Below are 12357 nucleotides of genomic sequence, written 5' to 3' on the forward strand. Positions count from 1 at the left end.
ATAAAAAAATTTTTATTATAAAAATTTCAGTTTTATAAAGTTAGTAATAATGTTTTCAATAGCAGATCTGATGTGAAAAACAGTAGCCCATGGCTACAAGTATGTGTGGAGTGTGGGTGTGGGTGTCTGCTTGTGAGGCTTCTGTCCACCTGTTTGCCTGGGTGTGTATGTCAAGTGTGTGTCATCACCTGCCAGGTCATTCTTTTTTAATATTTGTTTGTTTATTTGTCTGTGCTGGGTCTTAGTTGCAGCATATGGTATCTAGTTCCCTAACCAGGGATGGAACCCCAGCCCCCTGTATTGGGTGCGTGGAGTCTTAACCACTGGACCACCAGGAAGTCCCTGCCAAGTCATTCTTTCTTTCTCTTTAATATTTAGTTATTTATTTGGCTGCACTGGGTCTTATCTGTGGCATGTAGCATCTTCGATCTTTGTTGCAGCACTGGAATCCTTTAGTTCTGGCATGGGAACTCTTAGTTGTGGCATGTGGGATCTAGTTCCCTGACCCCCAGCCCCCTGCGTTGGGAGTGTGGAATTGCTAGCCACTGGACCAGCAGGGAAGTCCCTGCTGGGTCATTCTTCCATTTTCTCTCTCTCTCTGTTTCCCTCCCACCCACCCCACCCCACTCACAAATATTACTCACCCCATGCCACATTTCAGCAAGCTCCTACTCTTAGCTAGCTGTCAAGAATTAAAGCAACCCAGACAACTTAGGGAGTCATGACTGATATCAAATCAATGATATACATACATTTTTGTTTGATAAGTGAGGTAGCTTATATTAACTAATAGATTAATAAATGTGCTTCTCAGCCAGCTTTGTCCTAATCTAGTCCTAGTACCTGAAACTTTGTTTTATACTTATTCTTTATTTCCTTCAACAACTTATTATGAAAATTTAAAGTATATAAAAGAGTTGAAAAAACTTTACAGTCAGCCTCTGTCCCACCACCTAGATTGCAGTATGAATATTTGACTGTATTTGTTGTAATGCATCTGTGCATCTTTTTATACTTCTGTCCACTCCTCAGCCCATCTTATTTTGGGAAGCATTTTAGGGTAATTGCATACATCAGTATGTGTCCTCCTCAATATTCCAGTATGCACATTGTTCAGAGTTGCATATTCAGGTTTTGGGTTTTGGCCACACCACATGGTTTGCAGCGTCTTAGTTCTCCGACCAGGGATTAAACCTGAGTGATGGCAACGGAAGTGCCAAGTCCTAACCACTGGACCACCAGGGAATTTCCAAGAGTTCCATATTTGTTTAGTTCTTCATGTAAAATTTCCAGACAACAAAATGTACCAATCTTAAGTGTACATCCTCTGAGATTTGAAAAGTGGTAACACCTATTAACCAAAACCCCTTCAAGGTACAAAATGTTGCCATTGCCCACAAGAGTACCTCCCTGGACCCACCATACCTGGAGGCGACTATTGTTCTCAGTTTTTCTCCACATTATATTCGTTTTACTTGTTTTAATACTACATTTAAAGGAGTCATACAGAATGTACTCATTTGTGTACAGCTTCTTTAACTCAGTCTAACACTTGGAGATTCACTCATGTTCTTGCTTATATCAGTAGTGAATTATTTTTATTGGTAAGTAGTAGCCAATTGTATGAAGATACCACAGTTTTATGTTTTTTTATTCTCATGGACACAGAGTGGACACAGAGTCTAATTTTCAGCAGTTATGAATAAAGTTACTATGAAATGTTCACGTACAAGTCTTTTTGTAAACATATTTTTAATTTTTGCCTTGTTTTGTTTTGGCCATGATGCACACATGCAGGACCTTAGTTGCTTGACCAGGGGTCGAACCTGCCCCTTGCAGAAGTCTTACACACTGCCAGGGAAGTCCCATATTTGCCTTTAAAGATGATATATTCTGATTTATATTACTTATAAAAGTAAAATATGCAAAAACAGAGAATATATAAAATCATAGTGAAGAAGAATGAAAAGTCATAATTATTGCCCAGAATTTTATGTAACTGAAATAAGTATGATCTCTCAACCTAAGGAAATATTTCCCCATGGTGGAAAGGCACCAGCAGACCATGGGCCACGTGTTCAGACCAAGCCATCGTTTGGTCATGACATTTGCCTTCTCAGCTGTCCAGAAGCAGAGGTTCACAGAGGACAGTGTCTTGTGCGTGACTGTCCCCAGAGTCAAGGGTGGTGCCAGTGCCAGTTCAGTGACCAGGGACTATACTCAGCAGGATGGCAGGCACTTAGGCAAAAGTGCCTTGACTTTTTCTCCTACAGGCACAAACATTGCCTGTTACAAGAATTTACACACTTGACAATTACCTTCAGACAGTCCATCTGTCCTGGTGAGGGACAATGCCAGAGAACCAGCATTCCTTTGGCCTGTGAGTATAAGGAGGTAGAACAGGGTGCCACTGTAGGCACCAGCCTGAACTGGTTGCTCATCTCAGGTCTGCTTCTGGGGAACCTGGAGTCCCTGAGGCTAGTTTTCTCTGGGAAATGAGGGTTAGATGCTGGATGGCCTATTAGGCTTCATCTAGATCTGGGATGGTTATGAGCTATCCAGCCTCTGGATTCAGGAATTTTTCTAAGTGCTGCTTCATGTCTCCATGTAAGTGCTTCCCAATTCTTGTTCCTTTTGGCCTGGTTATGTCTCAGGGTAGAGGGGTATCCTGTAGGGGTACCGCATTGCTAGAAACCACTGATATGTGAGCAGAGAGATGCAAATATACACATATGCACATACAGCTCTAGGTTAGAGATTGGCTGAGTTAGCAAAAAAAACCATGTTGACAAACCAGCACTGTGCCAGACACATACATGATAGTTGCCTAGGTGTTGAATCTGTAAATTAATGGCTAGATGGATGAATGAACAATAGAGTAAAGAACAAATAAATGAATGGATGACCACAGAAGAATGTGAGATGTGGGGTCCCGGTCAGAGCAAAAGCAGTCAGTGTATGATGCTGACAGCACGCATGGAGGAGAGAGACGAATGGCTCGTAGAGTCCTATCACAGCTGCCTGGTAGGGACATGGCAGTCACTTTGTGTTTATCTCAAGCAGCATTCAGGAACCACTGGTGAATTCCGGCGAGTGAGGCTGCCTGCTTCCCAATTTATGAGTGTGAATTGTTACATTGTGATAACAACATACCATAGACTGGGTGTTTCAGCAACAGAGGTGTATTAATATTTTCTCACAGTTCAGGAAGCTGGACAGCCCCCGATCAAGGTGTTGGCAGGGTTGGTGTCTGGTGAGGGTCTTCTGTTTGGTGCAGACAGCTGTCTTCTCACTGTGAACTCCCATAGCCTTTCTTTTTATGCATGCAGGTAGAGAGAGTGTGTTTGCAAACTCTGTTGTATCCCTTCTTCTTATGACATTAATCCTATCAGACCAGGGCGTTGTTACCTCATTTAGCCTTAATTATACCTCTTAAAGACCCTGTCTCCAACTACACTCACATATGGTTTAAGGCTTCAACATATGAAGTCTGGGGAGTGGGAACAATTCAGTACATAGCAGTGTGGTTCAAAAGCCTAAGGACTTGTACATCAGCACAGAGCCAGGTGGGAAACTGAGCTTGGAACTTCTGCGCTTCCCATGGAGGGAATCCCTGGCTGCTGACCAGTGCAGTAAGACTGTGGTAACACCGCTGTAACAAGACTTCCACAGCATTTTACAAAGTGCCATCAACTACACAGCTACACAGTCTTATTTAATTTTCCTGGCAAACCTATGAAGTAGGTCTTGTGCCCATTTTGCAGATGAGAAAAGTGAGCAGGAAAAGTGTCTGGCCCAGAGCCACATAGTCCATTAGTGATGAAACAAATCCCTCTGCTCCAATTCATGTCACAGTGCTCAGATCTTCCCACTGAGGGACTCACAGATTTCCCCTCCCAGGCTTTCCTTTTCTTTTCAAGATATATTCAGGAGGCTTTGGGAATTCTGGTACTTGTGACATGAAGCAGCTAGACCTGGTGCGTTGCAGATACACTAAAAATTACCTCAGGGGCTTTCCTGGCAGCTCAGTGGTAAAGAATCTGCCTGCCAGTGCAGGAGACACGGGTTTGATCCCTGATCCGGGAAGATCCCGCATGCTGCAGAGCAGCTAGGCTCGTGCACCACAACTATTGAGCCTGTGCTTTAGAGTCCAGGAGCTGCAACTACTGTAGTCTGAGTGCCCTAGAGCCTGTGCTCTGCAGCAAGAGAAACCACCACACTGAGAAACCAGTGCACTGCAGCTAGAGAGTAGCCCCTGCCCTCCACAGTTACAGAAAAGCCCACATGGCAATGAAGACCCAGCACAGCCAATAAATACATTTTAAAAGTTCAGCTGGTGAAGAATCTGCCTGCAATGTGGGAGACCTGGGTTTGATTTCTGGATTGGGAAGATCCCTTGGAGAAGGGAAAAGCTGCCCACTCCTGTATTCTGGCCAGGAGAATTCCATAGACTGTATAGTCCATGGGGTTGCAAAGAGTTGGACACAACTGAGCAACTTTCACTTTCAAAAATTACATCACAAGCAAAAATTAGGTAAAAGTATTTCTAATGAACTTTGGTTCAATTCAGTCACTCAGTCATATCTGACTCTGCGACCCCATGGACTGCAGCATGCCAGGCTTTCCTGTCCATCACCAACTCCCAGAGTTTACTCAAACTCATGTTCATTGAGTCGGTGATGCCATCCAACCATCTCATCCTCTGTTGTTCCCTTCTCCTCTCGCCTTCAATCTTTCCCAGCATCAGAGTCTTTTCCAATGAGTCAACTCTTCACATGAGGTGGCCAAAGTACTGGAGTTTCAGCTTTAGCATCATTCCTTCCAAAGAAATCCCAGGGCTGATCTCCTTCAGAATGGACTGGTTGGATCTCTTTGCAGTCCAAGGGACTCTCAACAGTCTTCTCCAACACTACAGTTCAAAAGCATCAATTCTTTTGTGCTCAGCTTTCTTTGTGGTCCAACTCTCACATCCATACATGACCAATGGAAAAACCATAGCTTTGACTAGATGGACCTTTGTTGGCAAAGTAATGTCTCTGCTTTTGAATATGATGTCTAGGTTGGTCCTAACTTTTCTTCCAAGGAGCAAATGTCTTCTAATTTCATGGTTGAAGTCATCATCTGGAGCCCCAAAAATAAAATCTGCCACTGTTTTCACTGTTTCGCCATATATTTGCCATGAAGTGATGGGACCAGATGCCATGATCTTCGTTTTCTGAATGTTGAGCTTTAAGCCAACTTTTTCACTCTCCTCTTTCACTTTCATCAAGAGGCTCTTTAGTTCTTCACTTTCTACCATAAGGGTGGTGTCATCTGCATATCTGAGGTTATTGATATTTCTCCCAGCAATCTTGATTCCAGCTTGTGCTTCATCCAGCCCAACGTTACTGACATAAGTGAACAGAGAAAACTTTCCCTGAGTCTAGTCATCTAACAATTTGTATTTTGCTTTTAAAGTGCTGAAATTAAACCTATCTTATTCTCTTGGTCAGTACAACAGGGTTTGGATTCCTGATTCTGAAGAAGTTTGGAAGTCTGCTGAAATAGCAAAGGACTATAGAGTTGGTGACAAAGTTTTGCAACTCCTGCTGGAGGATGGAACGGTGAGGGTCCTTGGTCCTGGCTACCTTTATGTATAAAAGCGGAGCTGTGGGTGTGTACAGGAGGGACAGGCAGATGTTGCTGTGGGTGCAGCCCATGGGTGGGCACGTGAGGGGCAGCTGCTGCTGTGGATCCAGCTGTGTTCTTATGCCCCTCCTGCCTGCCCTGCCCCCACCCCACACTACCTTAAGATATCAAGTTTCCTACATCAGCTGAGTCTCTCTCTGGAGTGAGAAACAGTGGATAGGTCTGTGTTCTGTGCTGCCTTTCTGGGGATTCAGCAATGTTGGGAGGATGCTGAAATACGATTTTATTTTGGTTTTATGAGTCTCAGCAGAGAGACTGGGTGAAGATGAGAAACTTGGAGAGGAAGTTATTTGAGTTGTTGAGCTATAAAGACATCTTACTAGATTCACAGCTAGGCTGACCTTAGGTTTTTAGAATCAAGTCTTTGGGTGCAGAGCTGGACAAAGGATTTTCATGATCTATCTGGATGTGGGAGTTAGTCTGGGGAATATCACATGAATATTAAAGTGGATTTCCAAGGTATGGAAATGTCTCTTAAGAGACAGAACACGATATTGCCCATCAGTCAGATGGACCTGGATTCGGGGGTCATTTCCTGAGATTCTGGGAAGGGAGACAAAGCAGTTTAAAAAGGGCACGTGCTCTAGAATCAGACTATCTGGATTCAAGTCTTACCACAGCCACTCGCTAAGTCTGTGCCCGTGACTCCTCACCTTCGTCATGTGTCAGCTGAAGTTAGCAGCAGCGGGACCTCACAGGGCTGCTGGAGATCAGGTGAGATCATGCTTGGGGGCATATGCAGGTGCAGGGGATGAGGCCGAGATGCTGTTCTTTCCACTTAGCCTTCCCATTCCCAGCAGATGCTCCTGGGGGGCAGTTGTTGAGTCTCAGTCATCTGATTAGGGATCAGATGGCTTTGGAGAGAAAAATCTCAGGGCGGCAGCTGCAGTGGCAGTGTGCTGCTTTAGTAACATGAGCAGGGCTTCAGGTGGCCACATTCCTGGCCCTGAACCAGCTGCCCGGATGGAGGAGGAGGGGGAGAGGCAGGTAAGGTAATAGGCGGCCACACTGCACTTTATTTAACCCATTGTCTACACCATGAAGGACAAAGCCTGCTTTGTGTAAGAAAATGTCACCTCTGTCTCCATTCTCCATGTTCTTCACATTCACATTTCCCCCCTCCCCCAAAGACTGTCTGTTCCATTTGTCTTTCCCTCTCTGTTTCTTTTACACATAAAATGTACACGTGTGCACACACACAGTGGCTGAACTGGAAAAGGAGGTTGTTGATTTAAAATAGAAAACAGAAAAACTCAGGAAAAGTAAAAAATTATAAACGAGTAGCACTTTTCTTTATCTTATTCTTGAAAGTGTGTAGGTTAAGAATAGCCTGCTTGGGGCAGGTCCATAACATAACTGCATTGATAATGAGCAGGCAGCTGCTCTGGGGCCCTGTGCCCAGTCGTCCTGGAGTGCTCCGAGCTGCTCTCCTTATGGAAAACGGCCCAACAAGTCAAACCCCCTGCCAGCACTGACTGGAGGCATCACGACACAGGCCTCAGAGTCAGCCAGACGCATGTTAACTGAGTGACCTTGGACAAGGATCTTTACCCCTCTGAATCTGTCTCCTTAAGTCTTGGTTTGGGATGCCAAGCCCTCCTTGGAGAGCAGTTTTGAGAATCAAGTGGAAACCAGTGCAGAGTACTTGGCCCAGGGGCTGCAGAGCAGGTTCTTGCTAAGGGGCAGCTGGCTCGCCTTTTCACCTTGTGCCTTTCTGGGAAGGAAGGCAGCCCAGGAAGGTGGAAGAGAAGCAAGCCTGCTGGGTGACTTTGCTCAAGTCCCTTCCCAAAACTGAGAAATGAAAGTACAGGAAGGTAGAACAGGTGGTGAAAAGGGCCCTTAATGCTCTGACACCTACAAGACCCACAAGACCTTTATTCTGCTCAGGCAGTTACTTCCAGAATACACACTGGTGAAATCCCACAGAAGAGGGGCCATCCTGAGCCGGTTACTCGGCCCAGGGCTGAGGTTGATAGAAACAGGCAGCCCTGCAGCAGGAGACGTGTGCCCCTGGGAACACAGGCAGCTGCAGACAGGAGTCACCTGCACAGGGAGCTGCCCACAGACAGACTCACCCACATCAGCTCCTTTGGACACTCCTCACCACCAAGACTGTCAACTTCATACAGAGATGCAGTAACCCTAGAGCTTCAAGGGCCCTTAGATCACTGAGTCATTTAGCAACAAAACCTTGTTTTCAAATGAAAATTTTTGTGGTACCCAGCAGCTGAATCACATACAAATAGAGCCCCTGTGTCAGAAATTGGACAGGGTACCCAGGTCCCTGGCCATATGGCTTCTCTGTCACCCCTCATTGAGGGTTCTGTAGCTCTGAGGATCCCCAATCCAGTCCAGCGCATCTTTTCACAGATGAAAGAAGAGAGACCCAGAGAGGATAAGTGATACACCCTAGGGCACACAGTCAATACCTTGATCCCCTGGCTCCCAAAAGTCAGATTATTTTCTCACTGCTATACATACATTTGTTTTCCAGAGTGCCAAAGAGGGGTAGATAGGAAAGAGGACAGTGATTCAGCAGAAACACTCCAAACCTTTTACTTCCAGAACTTTAATTTCATCTTTGTCCAAAGGAGCTGGATTATTCCATTGATCCTGAATGTCTGCCTCCACTTCGAAATCCTGACATCCTCGTGGGTGAGAATGACCTCACAGCTCTCAGCTATCTCCATGAGCCTGCAGTGCTCCACAATCTCAGAATCCGTTTTGCAGAATCCAAACTCATTTACACCTACAGCGGTAAGGAAAGCAATTCCAGGAGAGCAGGAACGCTTGCTGTCTAGAGCATCCTGATTACGTTTTAGATTATGTTTATATTAGAAATGTTGACTTCTGCCAAAATGCGTAATCACACCTAAACATTTGCCCAGATTGCTATCTAAAAGGTACAGACATCTGAACTTAGAGAATCTGTTATAAAATGAACTATCTCGGTGGGAAGAGTCTTCAACAAATACTAAGCTTGGACTACCAAGAAAAATGTATGTAGGTAAAGCTTGTGTTTGAGTTTCTATTGGCTATAATAAGTTTATTACTGGAGCAATATTATCATTGTGTTTACGCTGAGGATGGTAAGAGCCTCTCAGTTTTAGTGCATTGCCATCTGTCATCTTGTCTAACCTTAAGGGTGGCCTAGAAATGTAGGTGACATCAGCAGGGAATGGAGATTCAGAGCATAAAGTGACCTACCCAGAGTCACACAGCAGGTTTAATAAGTGGCTGATCTGAAAGTTTCTCAAAAGACCCAAAGAGGTGACATCACTGTATCCAACATCTTTCCTCAGGAATCATCTTGGTGGCCATGAATCCTTACAAGCAGCTGCCAATATATGGAGATCCCATCATCCACGCCTACAGCGGGCAGAACATGGGCGACATGGACCCACACATATTTGCCGTGGCGGAAGAGGCATACAAGCAGATGGCCAGGTCAGGCTTCCTCTGATTCTCCCAGTGCTCCTACATTTGCTGGGCCTCATAGTGGCAGGGAGACAGCTGGCCCAGTCTCATTAAAAGTGACCCTCAGGGACTTCCCCGATGGCCCAGTGGTTAAGAATCTACCTTGCAATGCAGGGAATGTGGGTATGATCCCTGGTCTAGGAACTAGACATGCTGCAGAACAACCAAGCCCACTGCTACAACCAGGGAGTCCACGCGCCACAAAGTTCCTGCATGCTGTTCCTAAGACCAACAGCTAAATAAATAATTATTTTTAAGTGACCATCAGGCTGGAGGGGGTGCTTGGTAGAGCAGACTGGCTTGTACCGAATAGCAAATGTTGGATATAGCTGACCTGTCTCCACCAAGCCTCCTGGTTTTACTCCTAGATAGTCCTGTCGGTCCTACCAACCTGGGAATAGTCAATGCTTTTCTTGCAATGTGTTTGGTTGGAAGAAAACTGATTTTTTTCTCCACTGTGAGATGTTTAGGCTTTTTTGCCCAGCCAAGGCAGAAGATTCTGATGATAGATGAGCACAGGTTTTAGCTGTAGGATATTTGAAGTTTTATGCTAATATTGCCTCCTCTTTCTTGTGTGGTATGTGAAGTTCTTATTTTGTTAGCACCGGACAAGGCACTGTGCACACACTCCCACACATCACCCTGAGTGCCCTCAAAAGAGCCCATGATGAGGATGCCCAGGCAGTGGTCAGATGACTGAGATTTTAAGCCATCCACCCAAGGTCACTCAGCAAGAGAAAGGCAGAGCTTGGATTTTCCCTCAGATTTCTAGATTCCATGTGTAATTTTTTTTCCTTATAACTATTCTGTTTTGTCTTCAACATCCTGATCTGCAAAAGGATCTTTGTAGATCCTTACAGTTTGCAAAAGAACTTTCATAGACAGCGGTCTAGTTTGAGTCTGGAAACACCTCTGTGAAGTCTTCTGAGCTGCCATCATTTCCTTATTTCCAGATCAAGACTTGAGACACAGGACCTGAATCTGCTACTGTTTACTGCATAACCCTGGACACAGCCCTGAGCTCCCTGAGCTTCAGGGTCCTCATCCGTGAGCTGGATGCTCAGTGACTTAAGCAAGATAGAAATGCATGATTCTCTCATGCAGAAAAGTCTGATGGGCAGTCCAGGACCAGCATGCCACCTCTACCAAGTCATCAGGGACCCAGTACTTCCCAGCATCCTGATCCTTGGGGCAGGATGCACATCCTCAGAGCCAAGCTAGTGCTCAGCCCTCTTCTCTCTTTTCTAGGCTAGAGTGTTCCAGGGAAAGAGTGTGTCCCTCCTGGTTAAGGAGCCCTCCCAGAAGCCCCACAGAGCACTTCTGCTTATAGCTTATTGGTCAGGAGCTACTCACATGACTGTCCCAGCTGCAAGGGAGGCTGGGATATGTAGTCTTTTGTATGGGCAGCAACATGCCCACTAAGAACTGGAGCTTAGACCCTAAGAAGCATGGGGAGGATGACTGTTGGGTCTAGAATTATCAATTAATAACCAATCACCTGGGACACCTGAACCCCATGTCCTCAAGCTCAGCAGGTGTCCTCCATGTTCCAGTCAGGCCATGAGGGACTCTGTGACTCCCTCTTCTTTGAAACACATCAGAGGCAGGGAGACAGGCCAGCTTTGCTTTTGAGGACGCCAGTTGGCCTCGAACCTGCCATCCCTACTCAGGTGCTGTGACAAATGATGTAAATTCTCCCCCTTTCCTGAGCCCTGGTGGTAGCATGGAGACTCATGAGCAGAGGGCAGCCAAGCCTGACAGTGCAGAAAATAAAAGATCTTGAAGGTTCCCCCCAAAGTTGCCAATTACCTTGGCTTTTGCTGCAGTAAGTTCCCTTTCAATCCTAAAACACCATGGATCTAGGATTTACCCTGGCCCCTGCAGGTCTCCAGGGCATCTGCAAGATTAGAATCTGTGTGCCTCAGAGCATACAGGACTACTCCTGGGTGTCAACAGCATGAGCTTATTGGAGCTTCAGAGCTGAGCCAGGTTCAAGCTTGAAGAGCCAGTTTCCTCTGGAGGCCTGTCTAACTGCAATGGCAGAATTGAACATAAAGCAGGCTCTTGTTGGACTTGTGGATACTATACTGGGAATCAGGAGAGCTGGCTTCAGTAACCCCAGGGTGTCATTCATGTCCTCAGCATCTTAGCATCCTCTGTGGAACCAGGGACTCTCGCTAATGTCCTCTCCAGAGTTTCCAGAGAGGCTGTGTGTTCTGTGCATCACCGGGTCACTGTTATGTTCATCTGTAAAATGGATATACAGTATGTGGTGTAGGATTTGTGTGAGGTTTAAATGAGAATCCTTGTAAATTATTCACCAAGAACCTCACACACAAGCAGTGCTAGGATGGCACTGTAAAAAGGTTCCACCATCATCATCTTAGGATATGGAAAGTTTAGTGCATTTTTTTAAGATCTCCATGTTATATAACAGAGTATGTTGGCTTATGGAGCACATGTTTCCAGGCACATCTCAAGTAATTGCTCTCAAATAATGTCTTAAAAATGTTTTTATATTGAAGTGAAAGGAGAAAGGAGGTGACATAGGCCTGAGACTGCTGTCCTTAGAGACTTACGTGCAAGTTTGGCCCATGGTGAGCCTCTGGGAACTTGGATTTCAGGAGGGTTCATAGAACTTCCTAATTGCTGAGTAACAATTGTGAGTGGCTCACTATACCTAAACTATTTGTGTGAACAAGGTGGTTCAGGCTGAACATCCGCTCTCCTGGGCATCTGGAATTTTGGTATGTGATAGGAGAGGATATGTGACCAGACCCCAATAAAAACCCTGGACACAGTCTCTGTTGAGCATCCTGGGTAAACAGTGTTTCCCATGTGTTGTCATAATTCATTGCTGGAGGAAGTAAGTGCATCCTGTGTGACCCCCCGGGAGAGGACTCTTGGAAGTTCACACCTGGCCTCCTCTGGACTCGGCCCACGTGCCATTGACCCTCGCCGATTTGCTGTCTCCTTCTGGTGTAGTAAGTCTTGGCCATGAGTACAAACGTGTGCTGAGACCTGTGAGTCCTCCTAGTGGATCACTGGTCTGGGACTGGCCTTGGGAACTCTCAATACAGGGGACACAGCAGGAGACAGAGTTGTGTGTTCAGCAGGATCACAGAGAAAAACACTAGAAGGAAATTCACTGGCATGTTAAAAAAGTTCCTTTAGCATGATAAACCAAGTCCC

The 12357-nt window shown here is 45.6% G+C and overlaps 1 protein-coding gene across 1 annotated transcript in view; it reads left to right on the forward strand.

Moving 5' to 3' along the window:
* MYO5C (myosin VC) overlaps positions 1–12357 on the forward strand; it is a 118060-nt gene that overhangs the window by 12311 nt on the left and 93392 nt on the right. Inside the window, exons 2-4 of the mRNA XM_061428736.1 lie at positions 5493–5603; positions 8280–8445; positions 8991–9135. Of these exons, the coding sequence (XP_061284720.1) occupies positions 5493–5603; positions 8280–8445; positions 8991–9135 (422 nt within the window). The remainder of the gene's footprint in view (positions 1–5492; positions 5604–8279; positions 8446–8990; positions 9136–12357) is intronic.

This window comes from Bos javanicus, chromosome 10 (assembly GCF_032452875.1).
Source record: "Bos javanicus breed banteng chromosome 10, ARS-OSU_banteng_1.0, whole genome shotgun sequence".
NCBI lineage: Eukaryota > Metazoa > Chordata > Mammalia > Artiodactyla > Bovidae > Bos > Bos javanicus.